The sequence below is a fragment of the Ahaetulla prasina genome, chromosome 2 (assembly GCF_028640845.1).
Source record: "Ahaetulla prasina isolate Xishuangbanna chromosome 2, ASM2864084v1, whole genome shotgun sequence".
NCBI lineage: Eukaryota > Metazoa > Chordata > Lepidosauria > Squamata > Colubridae > Ahaetulla > Ahaetulla prasina.
Genome location: NC_080540.1, coordinates 63,017,270 through 63,036,017, shown reverse-complemented (window position 1 = coordinate 63,036,017; position 18,748 = coordinate 63,017,270). Strand labels below are relative to the sequence as shown.

The window sequence follows — 18,748 nt, the reverse complement described above, 5'->3', positions numbered from 1 at the left end:
TTTGAAAAAACACCTGGATCTAGTGATTTCCCAAAAATGGATATTCTAATCTCATTTCATAGTTCACATACATAACCAATACTTAATTTTACTTTTTACTATCTTTCCAGCTGGCTGACATGGGTTGTGGTGGGCATGCCTTGCCTACTGGTCTGGTTCTGTCCCTGCCTCCTATGCCAGTTCTTACAAAACTGTCTGACACAAAAGACTGGATCTTGGGAGGGGAGGCATTGTTGTTCATTTTATTTTTAACAGGTTGGCATGAAAGGGTGTCCTTTTTGTTTGTTTTAACTGGTGAATTTTAAAAAAAAAAAGTCCCGCCAAGTTTCCCCTTGTAGGCCAAGTAACCAGATATAAAACTGTAGCGTTGGGGTATATAACTCAATGAACACTAAAACTGTAGTGGAAGAAAGAAGGTGTCAAACAGGTAGCAGTGGTGGAAATGCTGGTCCTTTATTTCTTTCTTGGTGAAATTGAAAAGTATTCTAACAAGTTTCCCTTGTAGTTTCAGGGAGAATTATAATTCTTTTCCACCACTAGTCCTCAAAAGAGATGGGGGGGAAAACGAGAAAGCTTTTTTCCTGGTCTTACAGGATGAAAAAAGATCAGGGAAATCCACCAACCAGAGCTGTGTTAACTTTGATTTGGATGAAATACCAATCTGTCACTGTAACCAAAGCAGAGGACAGGCTTGAAATGTGGAGCAGAGTTTCTTAAACTGGGCATTTCCAGCTTATTTATACACAGGAGACAAGCAAGTAAAGGCTACATTGCAGTAAACCCAAAGATTCACAGTCTTATTTTTTTTTAAATAGACCGGATGTTTAATTTTTTTTTAATAGACTATTCTGAAACTGATCTGAAGAGACAGACACAGCACATCATCTGTTATCAGGGATAATGGAGGTCACACCAAAGCACACAATCATCTATTGCAGGAAAATCAATTTTGTGAAAAGCCATGCCTTCCCTGTAGATAATGACTTTAATTTCAGGTTTTGAAAAGCTACAAATTAAGCCTCCAAGAACAGGTGGCAGAAACAGTGTTGACCTCTCTCCATCCCAAATCTTTCATCTGCTATTGTGTCCTGCTCAGGTTGCCATTTGAGACAAAATATAGTTGAATTAACAAAGTTCTTTACAGGAGAAACAGCTTTGAACATTTGTTTTAGAGGATGTAACACTTCCCCTTCTTTCCCTTTTAAACATCCATTAAGATGGATGTTTAAAATGACAATGTTAAACAAACAAAGCTGGCTAGCTAACTAACTAACCAATAAACTTTGTGACAATGGATTTGTTTACTACTCTACAGTCTGAAAATAAAACGTTTCAAGTTTGTTAGCCACACATAAAATGGCCTTTGGAAATTCTTTATCAGGTCCTTTGTCTTTTGTTTCCAGAAAACGTGATTCATCTGTTTGCTATAACTTGTATCATTTTTCTTTGAAATATTTAAATATTAAGATCAAATTACAGTGTAATTTAAACAAGACTTTTTTAAAAAGTGGCAGACTCCTAGTTGAAACTCCAATCTGAATTTGCTACAAATATTACCTCTACATCTCAGAGATGCAGGCTGCTTCTAGACAAATCTGATATTTCACACTGATTTCATTAACTTCAAAATGTTTCTCTTTCTAATCCTTCGCCAACCAACCTCTCAACTCCCTCCCTTTCAGTATCTTCCTCAGAACTTTCTATCCAATCCCCACCCCGCCGGTTTGTGTATGAGCCTCCTCTATGTCTTCCAAGTGGCCTAATTGGAACAATATATTCCAGTCTGCCTTATGATTAGAACTCACACTGATGCCACAGGAAAGCGTTACACTCCTCCACAATCAGATCTGAGGGTTTGCAATCTCACCACAGTGCAGTACATCTGTTGGGCAGATGAGCTGATTTATTTTTGACTCAGGTGTGGTCTAACCCAAACCCAAACCCTGGGCGGGTGGAGGGGGAGCGGGAAAGAGACAGTTTTTCCATTTGCATCACTGAAGTATTGCAGAGCTTCTGGGTGATGTGTTTTCCTGTAACACTTGCCTCAGCCCACCTCCCGGCTCCTGGGCTTCAGCTGATGTTCCTCTCCCTTCACAAATCCTTAAAAGAAAAAGATTCCCCTCATGGCAACCTTTCAGAAGTACATCATCCTGCAGAATCCACCTTAGACCACAGCCAAGACTGTCAGTTCTGCTTCGGTTGCTTTCAGATTCTTGGAATTGTTCCAGACAGCACGGAAACCCAGTGAAGGAAGCAGAGGTGATGTTGACAACAACCTTGTCTGCTTCCCATTGTTTCTGGCACAAAGCCAGCTAGCCTGCTACAGACTAGGCTGCTCTTTTCTTGTTTAACTACTTTCAGGTGGATAGTCAAGGAAGAAAGTGTCTAGCTATTTCTTTTACTTCTTTACTTTTTGTTGGAGAAGGGAAAGAGGTATACAGTAGTTGATCTTAAATGCAGTGGTGTTTTGCAAAGTATAGATTTAGCTGTTTGGTACATTACCTAATTGCAAAACTGCCACCATGCTATTGTTTTACCCAGCAAGAACCTTCCACCTCCAAGAAACTTTTCAGTGCAACAATGGAATGGAGACCATGCATTTCTGCAGCTATTCCTTTGTAACAATTATTCAAGTTGTTTGTAAAAAGGTTTTTTTTTAAAAAAATAGATAAACATGGAGATTACATACTAGAAATATGAATGTGTGTGTGTATTATATTTAGCTTCCCCCCTGCTTTAGTGAATGTATGTGTGTGCATAGAGTGGTATCTTTTTTTGCTCCAAGACTTCTTGTATCTTAGGTAAATTACTGAATTATTATTATTTTTTGTACTCTCATATTAGTCAGCTAGATAGAGAACACTGATGGGCTCATACTTTCCTGAATTGGCATTTAAAGGTCAGCAGACTACCATCTACAATCAAATTTAAGAGGGACAGGAAAATGAAAGCAGTACTACCATATAAGAAGGACCTTTAGAAAATAACCATACAAAGTGTTAATTTATGAGACAGATGAATTGGTTAATAACAGACAGCCAGAAAATGGGGGAAAATCCCATTCTACAAGATTGAGACACAGAAAGGATTATAGGAAAACTTAGCCTGCTAATGAAAACAAATGGATAAACACAAAAGCTCCCCAAAATCAAGATTGAGAGGCTATTTAGAAACAGGAGCTAAAACCTCTCAGGTAGGCTTTTAAAAACTGGAAGAGGCCACTCTATTTCTGTTTTTGCCTTCTTCTGTTCCTGTTTGAGCCCTTCTCCAGCTATGGCTAAAAACCAGGGTGAACTTGGGAAAGCAAGGTACCTATTTGAATATGAATTTCTTTTGGGGTTAGGATTTTGGCTGAATTAATCTTCTCTTCTTATTCCCCCCCCCCTTTTTTTGGTGTCTATTTTTAGTTCTTTAACTTTGATTGACATACTGTAATAGAGAGATGAATTCTGAATGCATCAGTGGCAATTATTTTGAGTAAAGGGTTTTTTTCTTATAGAAGCAACCTATTCAAGGAAGAGATTATTGCCACTTGTGTGAGCTAATTTAGCTCAAGCCAACATTTTTCAGATCTGCACATACATGCCTGCACTCCATTATATAGATCTACACAAAAATTAGACATTTCTCCAAGATACTGATCTATCACTAGAGCGCACTACTAAATTTTCACAATGTTTTGGTCTTTGTTCAACCAAGCCTCTGTGGCTCAGGCTGCTAATTTTTTTTTTATTTGCATTTATATCCCGCCCTTCTCCGAAGACTCAGGGCGGCTGTTATTAACAGCAGCTGCCTGCAATTACTGCAGGGTCTAGTCCCACCAGGCCCAAGGTTGACTCAGCCTTCCATCCTTTATAAGATAGGTAAAATGAGGACCCAGATTGTTGGGGGTAATAAGTTGATTTTGTATATAAATATACAAATAGAATGAAGACTATTGTTAACATAGTGTAAGCCGCCCTGAGTCTTCGGAGAAGGGCGGGATATAAATGCAAATAAAATTTAAAAAGCCTATTTCTTGTAGCTTGGTGGTAGCATTGTTCAATTACAACCTTGCAATTACAAACTGTGATGCTCTGAAGATCTTGTGGATAGTTTTGCATCATCAGCATCTACAAAGTTTTATATAAAATCCACAATTATTATTTTTGTTTTTAAAAAGCCCTTAGTGATTGATTAACAAATCTCTTAACGGTGATCCAGTTAGCGGTTTTGATGCTACTGCAGTAAAAAAGAAATAAAGTCTGTTCATGTTAAATTCAATTCCTTGTGATTTCAAGGATGCATCCATGTTATTCTTTTTGCAGCAATATGGAAGTTTTTTTCTATTTTTTTTTAATTGCAGGATTTTTTTTAACTTTCGTGTCTAGCTACAGTTCTGGAATTCCTTGGAGAGTTCCCATCAAAAGTTAAGCAGGTTTACTATACTTATGTTAAATGCAGAAAGTATTAATATATAGGTCATTTACAACCTTTATTTATCTTTATTTGCATCCCTGCTCTTATTTAAAAACAGGATGGTGACAAGATGAAAAACATGCAAATTTATTGCTTTAAGTAGCACTCACTCTCCTTTGATGTCCACAATTGACACTCCCTAAATATGAACCTGTAGAGTTGAAGCTTACTATCATTATTAATCTAGGTTACAGTGTATAAAATGGTTCTTCTTTTTCACTTTATCCTATTACATCATAATTCAAAATTCCTGATTTTAGATGGAGTTGCAAAACTGAAAAATTGTGAAATTATATATATTATTAACTTTCCATGTATTTGGTTTAGTAATAACATGCAGTATCTTGTATGTTATGAAAAGGCCTTGTGCCCATTTTAATGAAATCTACTGGCTAAATTAGTACATATACTAATAAAGACAATGGAAGCAGTTTATGACTGTCCACTTCATTTTGAGATGTAATTTCTCTAACTGATATTTGTGAAAGTATCATTTTAACCCGAGTTTCCAACATTAACTGACGACAAAAATCTTAAAGATATGAAAATAAAGAGAAAAGCTGTGCAATTAAATGGACAATCAAAACAACTCTTCCTTACCAAACAGTCCTAAAAGTTTAGAAAAGTGTCTTGAACTGGACCTCAGTATTCTTTTCTATACTCTAGAAAATAGAGTATAGAACTTGGATGGAACCATTAATCTAAACTATATAGCAGTGAAGCAGACTAGGAGAACTACATCTTCAACTATGCATCTCTCAACCCAACAAAAGCCAGATGACTTACTGTAGCAGGCTCAGCCGAAAAAGGTAATTTATTTATAAGCTGAGTTGTCACAGACCGAATTCTTAAGCAATGCTTGGCTTGTACACCTTTTAATACCACTGTTCATTACTGGGGTTTTTTTTAATTTTACAAAATAAAGTAGCTCTTTCTGGAACTGAAAAATTCAATAAAATTGTAATAAGATATTGCTTTCTTCTGATGTTCTCATTGGGTCATATTTACACTTTCCCTCTCTTCCATTTCAGGTGTATCTGCAACTCAAACCATTCTTGAATTATTTAACTATGCAGTCCAAATTTCATATACAAGCCTATATCCATCTTCTTTTGCTGGTAAGCCTCCTTTCAAATTCTTCTGATTTTATATCATGCCACAAAGATGCACTCCTAGGAACAAGCAAGATTTGTTCCAACATGTGTGTAATGATGACATATTATACTGTACTTCACAATACTTTTCAATATTGTAATAATAATTTTCATATATTGATATTGACACATAAGTTCTACAAAATACCAACTTGTATGGACAATGTAAGATTATAGTACTCTCATAATAAAATATTATGAGGAGTAATATTTAGGAATAAATACATGAATCACACTTTTAAACACAGGACTGTAATATCACATTCTTTTCTTCACTAACATTTTTTAAGCTATAGACATAATTATAACCAGTTTCAAATACTCGTGGCAAATGAGAAGTGATATTTTCTAGATATTTAGCTGCTTTCTTTAATAATATAATATTCTTTAGCCAGGAGAAACCAGGAGACCATGAATTCTGGTCCCACTTTAGCCATGAAAGCCAACTGGGTGACTTTGGGACCAGGGTTGTTGTAGTAGGAAAAATAGGAGGAGGTATGTCTGCTCTCTTGAGTTACTTAAAAAGTAATAAAGGTGGGTTAAAAATAAAATCAAATCAATAAATAAACTGGTGCTAATTTCACTTATAGTATCATAAATGACTTTGATCAGATTTGAATAATCACAAATCCAAATGTGCATTATTCATATTCTTGCATGCAATCTTTGCTCTTTCCTTTTTGCAAGTGAATAAGCTGTGAGGTTTTTGTAGACTAACACTTGTTTTATGTTCCAACAGGGAATGTATTAATAGCCTTCAACTTCAAACCATGGTTCCATTTTCTTGTTTGTTGGAAACCATAAAAAAATAGTTTCCCACTTAGAGCATAATGGAAAGCTATAATTAACCATTTCCTGGCTTTTCTTGCTCACCTGCACAAAGAATGAATTGAAACAACTGCCTATGAAATACAGGAAGCATATTCTTATTTTAGACTACAAAATGGAGATTTGTCAAGTTATGTGGGTATCGTACTCTGTAATTTTAAAAAAGGGTTTTATCTATGCATTTATTATTTTAAAAATCTTTAAGAGAAAACATCACATCATTTAGAGTAGCACAGCAGTTTTCCTTTATATTGTTGATCTAAATAGTGAAATACAAAAATCACATCTGCAGGATTCATCTTCATCTAAAAGTACAAAATGTAATTTTGGACCTCAAGAGTCAAAAAATTATCATTCTTGCAAAAATTAGATATTTTTTTCAGGTACCAGTACATATGGAACAATTGCAGCTTCTTTAAAGCATAGATGTTAAAAACTATTTTTAACTAATTCAAAGAAGTCAGGAAGCTTATATTTAATGCAATTATGCATCAAAAACAGTACAACAATATAATATCGTACTTATTAAAATATAACAAAATGCAAAGCCCTTTGCAAAGTAATATATTTTATAAGGCATAATGGTAAAATATAAAGCTGATATTTTTAAAAAATTACTAATTGTGAAAAAGTTATGAGATGCAGCAAGTTAACATAAATGTTAAAAAGTTGCAGAAAACTAGAATAGTAAATTATCTCAGAATTACATACATACAACAGTATGTCTTCAACTTTATCATTCATTCTTTCAGCCTACTCGTTTGCTAGTTAGGGCTGCTAGATTATAATAATGTACTTAAAAAGTCAATATTAAGATCCTTGAGAATTGTAAATATATAATAATGGTTTATATATAGTATATAGTAATGGTTTATAACAATATTTGCCTTTTCTATCTATGAAAAATACCACTGTGCATTAGACAATTAAACACATATTAATAATACTCAACTATCTACTGTACTGCAGCAATTAATCCTGTTTTAAGAAAGTGTACACTCTGTGTGTATGAGTGTACATCAGCGCACTGTTCCATTTGTATAAATCCTCTCAGTGCAAAATATGAGATCAGTATCCGTCACTGAGGTTCTGAGTTATTGTTCTTCCCTCCTCTAATGTAGATTCTTTTGATTAGAAAACTATTGTGAAGCATTTCAAATATTTAAAAAACATACCTCGAGCTCTCGTGCTGTGATGCTTGCTGTCTGTACTTCCAAGCCACAATTTGCTCTCTTGGCTGTGAAATAAAAGGGATAATCCTTTGCCACCATGGTGGCTGAAGTGGGAGCAGTTTCGGAGATCACTGCTGATTCTATAGTCTACTGAATGCTGAAAGGAAAGCCAAATCTTCTCTTTACAGCCTCTGAGGCATTTAGCAGCTTGGTGTTTAAACCTGAGCCTGCTGCTGCATTATCGAAGACAACTCTTGTATCCCACAGAAACAGGAAGCAGAACAGCTCTTGAGTGTGTCAAGAAAGTGTAACAGAATACGGCTTATTCCTGAGACCCACCCACTGACACTGGATGGGAGGAGAATGGCTGACATACATCAGTTTACATCAGCAATGTACAGCAATTTATTCAAAGCATATTCAGAAGTCAGTGGAAAAAACTGCACTAAAACCATATATATTTAGAAAGCAGGGAAAAACAACACTCACTGCTCATAGACATCATTGGTTTAAAAATACTATGTGAATAATGAATGTTTACATTCATTATTACATTCATTATATTCATTGTGTAACATTCAAGAATATTAGCATATATGCACAAAAAAGAAAGATGGAATTATGTATGCTTAGTTCTACATTTTTATAAAGATCGTTGACATATACAATTTTTCCTCCATCCCTCCCCACATATTCTAAAATGGTACATTCTCCTCAATCATAAGTTATCTTATGAAAACAGATTTTGAAGATGGCATGTGAAATGTTTACATACATACACACATGCACAGACTCATTCAAACATACATAGGCATAAACTATATTTATGTGAGTAGTATTAATTATGGATATATATGCACTTAAAAAATTAAATGTATTTATAGTTATGCCCCTTCAACATTATTTTCTGAACTGTACTTATTGAAGTAATGCTCTACTAGGGAAAAAACAAGTCAAACACTTGTTTATCTACCATTATTGCCTTTTCTCATTGGGCAGCAGAAATGTCTTTTTAGACAGTTAAACTGCACTTCAGTTTAAACAGCAGGTTCTACTTCTCCAATGCAAATAACATCAAGCAAAAAAATTATGGCCCCATGGATGCTAGAGTATTTGAATCCATGTTGTCTACCAAAGTATAAAAAGGGACATAAGACTTTTGCAAATGCCTTAATGTAAGAGACATATGGCAAAATATTCTGTACATATACTTTGTATTTTATTTCTATTAAACATTTACCATTAGCTGCTTAAAGTGTAATTGCAAAACAACATATTCAGAGTGCAAGAAAAACAACTGTGATTGAAACAATCAGAAAAGGGGGGAAAACTTTTAAAAACATTACAGAGGAAATTGCAAAAGTTGCAAAAGTTATCAACAATAAGGTATGGTTTACTAAAGATATGGACAGTTTTGTATTTTTTAAAAAGTGTAACCAAATTACAGCACTTAATTCTTATAACTTTTGTAAACAAATATTTTAAGGAAGCTTCAAACCTAAATTAAACTTTGCATTTTCAGATTTTTTTTTCATTGGATATATTCTGTCTTTTTATCTAGTGATTTGGCCAATGCATTTTTCTTAAAGGTAGCTAGTTTTAAAGGTGCAGAATCAGTTCTTCAGGATTGTTTTAACTTGTTATTAATATTAATCTAGAATTCCCAAGAAAATTGAGAAAACTTCTATTGTCAGACAAGGCTACATATTGCTATAACAATCTATCTTTTCCAAAGTCTTAAATCATTCAGCACTGAGGGTTTTTTTTTTCATCCTGGGATCTGGATGCTAAACATTTTTTTCTCTGCAAATTCTAAGCATGCCTAATAGTACAATGCCTTCTTCCTACAGTGGAAAATAAAGCTGATAAAATCTGATACAAGGTCATTTATGAGAATTTGAGAATTATACAAAATTTATTTCAGAACTTGAATGTGGGTCTTGGAGAAACTCCAAATTAGAAAACTTAAGAGACACCCAGAGCAGTGCTGGAGGAAAACAGCATTTCTTAAGGATTACCTATTAGGAATAAGGCCAGTAAAATTATTATATCTGCAGAAAGCTGGCAGGTAACCCTGATCATCTTGAGTAAGAAGGGTTCAGGAAACACTTACAGGATGGCTGGGAGGACTATTCTACACGTTTTTTTAGTATGGTAAATTTTAATCATTGGGCTAATTTAAAATAAGTTTTTTAAATCGTATTTTAAACTTGTATATTGTATTGTTGGTTTTATTATGCCTGTACACCGCCCTGAGTCCTTCGGGAGAAGGGCGGTATAAAAATCAAATAAAATAAAATAAATAAAAAATAAAATATCAATTAAAGTTACTCAGATTCAGTTGGAATCTGAATATACAGATCCTTTGGACTAGCATGAGATATGGTCTCACCAAATAATTTGATGATCCAGATAAAGCAGATTAGGATCTTTGGAATTATGAGTTCAGCTCTCTGTTTTTCAGATTAAGGTTTCCTCCTTTTAAAGACTAAGAATTAAGGACTCTCAAGAGGTAGAGAATGCTTATTTGAGAGATGTTGTTTCTTCGTGTTGAAAGAGGAGGTTGCCTGCCTCTCAAGAAACAATCAATGAACCAACAGAACTGCACAACTTTCATCTGTTTGAAGGAAGGTAGTTCGTTTACAGCTCCGGAAGGCCTTGGACGAAGCAGATTATCTGTATATCTTTCAGGTGGGATTAAGGAAACCCTACTCATGATAACTCACATAATCTCCCATTTGGATTAGTGTAATGCATATTACATGGAGCTTTCCCTTAAGAGAATTCAGAGGCTGCAATATATATACTGTTGAAGCACAAGTAATTTTGAGAGTTTTATGGCACTCATATTCTCCATTAGCTGTACTGACTTCCAATGAGTTTATGCATGTGATTCAAAGTCCTGGTTATCACCTACAAAGCCTGATGTGGCAAACAGCCAGGGTATTTGTGGGGAGAGCACCTTTACCAATTATTTTTGTTCACTCCACCAGAACTAACAGGGAGGGCATCCTGCATGGCTCTTCTATCCTGGAGTGTCATCTTGCTGGACACCAGAGGCATAATCTCTTTGTTGCATCACCTGCTGTATGGAACAGCATCCCACCAGATTTGAATGGCCTTGACCTTGTTGGCCTTTTGCAAGGCATTAAAGACCTGGCTGTTCCCATAGGCATTTGGGCTGGAAAGTTAAGCAGGCTCTGCTGGTTGATCTGGTTGGCTGTTGTTTTACTGCTTGTAAACTGGAATTATTTTTAGATCTCAGAGATAAGATACGTTGATTATTCAAGTTGTTTTTATTTTTACTGCTTTTGGTTTTAACCCTTTGTACACTGGCCAGAGCAATTGCTGTGAGATGGGTGACCATTAAATTACTCAAATTAATAAGGAAGTGGATAAACCTTAATGCTAGTTAATACTGGCCCATGAAAATAAACTTTTAAAGGGAGCCGGTGTCAGGAGAAATGCTAAGAAATTGCTTTCAGAGAGAATGGAAAGGAGGGAGAAGAAAAGTTTAAACAAAATTATAAAAAGTAAGGAAGGAGAGTTTTTGTGGGGGGAGGGGGAAATGGAAACCTCCTTTATTCTTACAGTTCGGTGGAGCCTGACATTTGCTCTCTACAGATTTCTAAGTCATCCTCCTCCCCTCTGTTTTAAGGGAAGGCCCTTGAGTCTTCCCATGGTTGTCCAATGTCCTTTTTCAACTTCTTCCATGCACTTCTCTGTTCATTGAGTTCTTCTTCTGGGAATGTGCTCTCCCATTACTCAAGAAATCTGTTTCTTCACTGATTATGGTGTGTCTATCTAGGTATGTCCTGTCCATCTAAGATATCATACATAGATACATTCACTACAAAGCAACTGACATTAAACACAAACCAGACAGGTCAGGAGGTCAATACGATTGTTAAAGAAGAGGAGGAGAATGCATTGATGCAAAATCAGTATGATTTTCTTAATAAATCTTGGATTTTTAATTCTCATCTCAATATTTTATATGAAATCATTGTTATCATCTGACATTGTTACATGAAAATCCTAGTTTATATTATAGGTAATTCTTCAGTTATGACAGTAATTGGGGCTGGCACTAAGCGATGCAATCATAAAACACAACATCACATGACCTTTGGCTTAGATAATTCTTAGCAATGTTTTAGCAATCCAGGCAGTTGCGAACATCCTAAGCCTAAGGTACGTGGGTTGTTAAGTGGGAACTGGCAGGAATCCTAGGTAAGGAGCAAGGGGGGGAAGTGTCACAGGGGGTTGTGGGAGGCTCTGGGAGGTCCGGTGAAGACAATATGCAAGTTGGGGGAAAGGGTATTGTGATGCAGTCTGAACACAGGGAGGCAGAGAGAAGGCCGGTGCAAATTGGTGCAACTACAAGGAGACCAAGGGAAGAAGAGTGCAGGTCGGCAGGAGTACAGGGAAGGCAAACAAAGGAAGGCGCGGGTCAGTGCAAGTGCACAGAGGCTGAGGGAAGGACGGCTCAGCATGGTGCACAGGAAGGTCAGGGAGATATAATCTTGCAATCTTCTCTGCTGGCTTCCCAATTGACTTTGCTTTTGCGAAGCTCATAGAGAAGGTCTCAAATGGTGAGCACATGACCACAGGATGCTGTAACTATCTTAAGTGTGAGCTGTTAGCAAATGCCTGAATCACAACCACATGACCATGGGAGTACTGTGACAGCCAGATCTTTGAGAACTGGTCATAAATACTACTTGCTCAGCACCACTGCAACTTTGACAATTGCTGAACAAGTGATTGGTACGCAAGGACTACCTGTACAATAAATGTAAATGTAGGTCACAATTGATTAATAATTAAGTTTTACATAAATGATACTTTGTTCAAGCTTACATGTATATGTCATATATACAAATGACATCACAAGAAAAACACAGACTTCAGAGGATAATTAGAACTGCAGAAAAAATAATTGCTACCAACCTGCCTTCCATTGAGGACCTGTATACTGCACGAATCAAAAAGAGGGCCGTGAAAATATTTGCAGATTCCTCGCATCCTGGACATAAACTGTTTCAACTCCTACCCTCAAAACGACGCTATAGAGCACTGCACACCAGAACAACTAGACACAAGAACAGTTTTTTCCCGAAGGCCATCACTCTGCTAAACAAATAATTCCCTCAACACTGTCAAACTATGTACTGAATCTGCACTACTATAATCGTTTCATAGTTCCCATCACCAATCTCTTTCCACTTATGACTATATGACTATAACTTGTTGCTGGCAATCCTTATGATTTATATTGATATATTGACCATCAATTGTGTTGTAAATGTTGTAACTTGATGAACGTATCTTTTCTTTTATGTACACTGAGAGCATATGCACCAAGACAAATTCCTTGTGTGTCCAATCACACTTGGCCAATAAAATTCAATTCAATTCAATTCAATTCAATAATCACAGAGTGTTAAAACACATGAAACAAAAATTGAGCTAAATTAGATTCTGAAGATTAGAAGAGGGATTTTCAAGCTTTTTTACCTTTAAGTGCTAAAAAATCTGGATCTCACCATGATAAAAATCTTTGTTTGCTTATTATTTAAGTGCCAGCAGACTGACTCTGGGAAGTTCAAAATAAAAGAACCAATTTTATCAAAATTTATAAGCATAATTTTATCATTTTATCATTTATGGTAAGTTTTAAAGACTTAACTAAAATGTCAAAATAACTGAAATGGCCGGGAAACAATGCCAAGCTTCCATACTGCCTCAAGGTCTAATATAAGTATTCCAATTTAAATGAAACTTTAAAAGAATTATAGAAATCACATACACATGTATACATTGGTGGTATTTTAAATATATGCATACGTAAGCATCCAGCATTAAAAAATGCTGATATCCCCACAAAGAATGAAATACTATAACCTAGCACACTCTAAACGGGCCATTTAAAAAATCTGTGAAGAAGCTGCAGCTGATACAGAATGCAGCCACTACATTAATGTACTAAAATAAAGCAAGGTCTTGAGAAACATTTAACAGAAAAGGTTTGAGAAGAAGTATTTCTGGACTTAATTTGGAATGTTGGTGCTGACCAATACCACTTAATATTTACTATATTTAATATTTCTTCTCTCATATGAGGCTACCAAAAGGCCCCAACTTTTGCTTGATGTTCCTTCTCTGCCTATGACACAATGAATACTAACTTGGACCATCCTGAAGTAATTCCAGATTCTGCTGCTTTTCTCTATGTACAGAATGAAGATTGTTTTAATAAATAATAAATGAAAGTTTCCTTTTTCTAAAACAGCCCTCCTGGGAAGTTGAGTTTTTCATGAGGTTCCTTGTTTGTTCAACTTCTTTCTGTCTCCCTACCAAAGGGAGACAAATAAGCCCTGTTGCTACTGAAAATCAAAGTGAAGCTGGCAGTCAGACAAACAATCCAACAAGTGCACTCATCGTCCCTGACAATGCTACACAAACTCTTGCAAAGTAGTTATAGAAATAATTGTAAAGTGCAAGTAACAGGATCAAGTTTGAGCCACATATAATTTCATGCCTCCAGTGGATCTCTCAAGGCTGACCTATGAATCTTCTCCCCTTTGCAAGCTGACACTTGTTTAAAGGTCTGGTAGGACAGCTACATCGTCTTAAACTACAAGCAAAGGGTCATGCTTCTGTCACAACAGAACAGGGATCTTTAATCTGAATTCATGTTCCACATTAATTCAGTTTAGAAAAATAATTACTGCCTCTCAAGAACAACTTTTATAAACTGATAATGAATAAGTTAAATTGTTCCTATTGATTTGGAAATCAAACTATTTGACTCGAGTCACTAGTTTTCAAAGACTTGTAGATGGTATTCTAGTTGGTAGCCAAACGTGTGTGTGTGTGTGTGTGTGTGTGTGTGTGTGTGTGTGTGTGTGTGTGTGAATGAAGATGCTTCCTTCTCCATTTTTCTATACCTATATGGAACACAAGTCTGTACCTACTAGGGTAGCAATGTGATTGCTTAAATTTTTATAAACGAAATGTCAAGTCTAAAATATTATCAAATCAAACTAAAACATTGACACTGGTATTTCTCTTCATGGAACAGAAATGATTTTATCTTTTTCTACAGACTTCTTTGTAAAAAAAGAAACCAGCCATCTCCCTTTCTAATCTTTTTTCCTTTAGACTAGACATAGCCATATGGTGATACATGCTTCAAAAATGAGTCAGAAATATTCAGCTTCATATAAACGCAGAACCTCTCTGCTTTTAAATATCCTAATTTCTTCAAAAGGATTCTGCTCCTTTAAGTGTCTTAATTAGTTTTAATGATTAGATTTCTTAAAGCAGCAGTGTTTTTTCTAATAAACTCATATCTTCTGAATCACTTTCAGGTACACATAGCCCTTCATGTTTTTTTCTATTCATTTCCAAAGTTCAATTCTTTGCCAACAATCAAAATTTTATTTCTCCTCTATCTAGTCTGTGGCACATGTCTCTGTTTCCCCCTTCTCATTTTCTGTTATCATTCCCTTCCTTCACCTTTCCAGTATAATAGTTCAGGAGTCCAGATTTTATGATTTCCCTTGTAATATTAACGTAGCTGCAGAAATAACAGTAAATCAGAACATACGGTCAAATGTTCTTCCTGCTAGCAAAACAAAGGAGTGAACCCTCTTGCTTTCCTGAAATAATGCAGCATTGCTTACAATTACCCAGATGAGTGTTTTCCATTCTTCGCTGATTTTTAATTACAGTTATACTCCACCCGGTTCTTATTATACCTGGAACCAAGTGTCCATCTGTTCATGGCTGCTTTCCAGGGATCTGTTCTATAGCATAGGGCTGTGATGGCAAACCTATGGCACACGTGCCAGAGTTAGCACGCAGTACCGTCTCTGATGGCACGTGAGCTGTCACCCCAGTTCAGCTCTACGGTGCGTGCACACACGCCTGCCACTGGCCAGCCTGTCTTCACGTCCCTGCCATGCATGCATGGGGGGTGCGTGCATGCGCAGGGGTCGTACACACTTTGCATTTTGGGGGTTCGAGTGCACACACGCACTTTGGGCACTCGGTCCGGAAAAGGTTAGCCATCACCGGCATAGGGTAACTTGTCCCACGTAAGAACAAGACAGGGTAAGAAGCAGTTTTTCTTTAACTCTGGATAATTTCATTGCAGAGAAATTCATATACAAACTGGCCTCCAGTCTGTCTTTGATATTCTTCTAATAGAAGGATACCCTCAGTTGGCAAATCAGATTCCTGCCCACTCCAGAAATTCATAGATATGTCAGTTGAAACGCTATTTCATTCATGTTCTCAAGGCCAAGCTGAAGAAGTTATAAACAAGCCTGGAAGATTATAAACTTCTACAAGTTAAAGATAAGAACAGGGGAAAAGAGAATTATAAGGAAGAGAACAAAGAATTCTGACTCATATGGGGGAGACTCAACTTTTAACTATTGAAAGTTTTCCTCAACTTTCATCATTTTTACTGCCAAATATTAAAGGAAACCCATTTAACTCTAAAAGGTATTATCCAATCTCGCTCCTTTTACGTTTTCAACAAACGTTGCCATGTTTTCAAGCTTTTAGATAACTCCTCAAGAAGAGTAAAACATATTCTTCTATCGTCCCCTCCCTGGCCCCAGCAATCTCAGAACATCCACAAAACCAGGGAGTAAGAAGTAAACGTTTAGGTTGGGACCACACCTGTCAGTTCAGGGATCCAACTCGCAATCTCTCTGATAGGTGTCTATCAGCTGTCGATAAGGCCTCCAGTGAAGAGGGGACACCCCCCCTTTGTAAATAATTGATTTCTGATGTTAAAGGCTCTTACTGATCTGAATTTTTTTGCTAATGTTTAATAATTTGCCTTTCTGTAACAAACCCATCATTCTGCATCTAACAATCTGGGAGAACAGATGTTCCTTAATTTTTTTGAGTGAGGCACCTTTTTTTATTTTTACCTCTTAGATACTTCAAAAATGTTAACATTTTCCTTCTTACTCTGAAGACTTAGGTTCAGAGCCTCCTCATTGCCTTTTTCTGAACTCGTTCCTGAATGAAACCTAAATCCTTCTTCAAGAGTGGTAGAAAAACTGGGCATATACTTCAAGTGATACCTGATCAATCAATTGCAGAAGAATTACTTCCCATAATTTAAAAATGATATATATACATGTACAGAAGATGCAGTCAAATTCTTTTTGCAGATCATGAAAATATTTACAGACCCCTCGCATCCTGGACATAAACTGTTTCAACTCCTACCCTCAAAACGACGCTATAGAGCACTGCACACTAGAACAACTAGACACAAGAACAGTTTTTTCCCGAAGGCCATCACTCTGCTAAACAAATAATTCCATCAACACTGTCAAACTATGTACTGAATCTGCACTACTATTAATCGTCTCATAGTTACCATCACCAATCTCTTTCCACTTATGACTGTATGACTATAACTTGTTGCTGGCAATCCTTATGATTTATATTGATATATTGACTATCAATTGTGTTGTAAATGTTGTACCTTGATGAACGTATCTTTTCTTTTATGTACACTGAGAGCATATGCACCAAGACAAATTCCTTGTGTGTCCAATCACACTTGGCCAATAAAATTCTATTCTATTCTATTCTATTCTATTCTATTCTATTCTATTCTATTCTATGTTGTACAGTTAAATTCATGTGCAGTTTTTAATCACATATGAATTGCCAAACCAGTTATCCCGCAGTCTGTAGAAGTGAATATCATTTTTGTTTGTAACGATAGAACAAATTTTAATTTTGTGTCTTCTAGGTTATTAGTTATTTTATCCAAAGCATCGTTATTTCCAAATTGGATGAGCATTTTCTTCTGTTCTTTCTCCAGTTAATAAAATATTAATAAACATTCTGAAGAGTGGAGGCCCAGAACTGAGTACTGTGGCATCCCATTTGATATTTCCCTCCAATTTTATGAGGACTGTTGATGAGCAGTCTCTGATTACAATGTTAGAGCCAGCAACTTCTCCACTCGATTGTTATGCCAGCTACATTTATTTAGCTTGCTAAAGAGAATGGAAAGAACACTAGCAATAATGAAGGTCATTAGAAGACTAAAAATTATCTGAGTCACAACTATTTTCAAGATTAAAAGTCACTGAATTGACAGTGGGAGAAAAGATGATGTAAAACCAGCACATGCATTTTTAGTACATACTTAACAAGATGTCCAATTACCAAATACTTATTAAAATAGTGATAATATAAAATGTGTACTATTTGTTATTTCAAACCAATCCTACATTTGAAGACTTATTTTGAGAATTGTTACTGTAAATCAGCTACACATTTGGCCAATTATGTATGATTATCAAAAAGTGAACTACAAAGTAAGCAGAAAACTGCTTACATTTACACTAGATATTAGATCAAGTATGTGGGTGGGGATGGAATCTATTATTCACCTAGGAGCTTTTTTATTGTTTCTTCAGTCATGGAAGCCTATCACATTTCCTAGTTACTTATCTTTTCTAAACCTGAAATGTTTAAATTTTGTATCATGCACAAAGTATACAACATAGGACAGACATCTCTAAGATACTTGCCAGAACAGGCAAAAGTTTCTTCTGGCTGTTTTCCAGCATTTTTTTCTAAATAATCCAGAAGAGAGAGAATGTTGTATTGCCTCCAAGCATATAAGTCTGCAAAAGATGCATACTTCCATCCAGAAGATCTATCCCTCCACCTAAGACCATTTACCTCTATGGTATAAAAAACTACATGACCATTACCTCTATGGTATAAAAAACTAAAATTGTCCAAGCAATTTTATTATAACAATTTTGAGCATCTTTTTAAAAAATAATATGAAAATGGATGGGTGCAGAGTAAGATCTAGGAAGTTACAATAAACACAAACTTCATCAAATTTCCTATTATGATACCCTTCAAACTGCAACTACCATGTCCAGCTATCAGTTGCTGGAACCACTGAGAGTACATCCAGCAAAAAAAGTCTGGGCTAACTGATTTTATTGGGTTTAGAGGCATTAGGAAAAAGGAAACATTGAAATGCTTCTGAGTATAAAATTGCCAACATGTTTATTCTCAATCAATCAGAATAGAGCTGGAAGGGCCTTGGAGGTCTTCTAGTCCAAT

General features: G+C 35.9%; 1 protein-coding gene across 4 annotated transcripts in view; it reads right to left on the bottom strand.

Annotated features, from left to right (window-relative positions):
• ARHGEF3 (Rho guanine nucleotide exchange factor 3) overlaps positions 1-18,748 on the bottom strand; it is a 192,212-nt gene that overhangs the window by 47,170 nt on the left and 126,294 nt on the right. Inside the window, exon 1 of one of the 4 annotated variants that reach the window (XM_058166248.1) lies at positions 7,616-7,906. The exons of the other annotated variants lie outside the window; for them this stretch is intronic. Within the exon in view, the coding sequence (XP_058022231.1) occupies positions 7,616-7,711 (96 nt within the window). The 5' untranslated portion in view covers positions 7,712-7,906. Of the gene's footprint in view, positions 1-7,615; positions 7,907-18,748 lie in introns of those variants that run through there. 4 annotated transcript variants of the gene reach the window in all.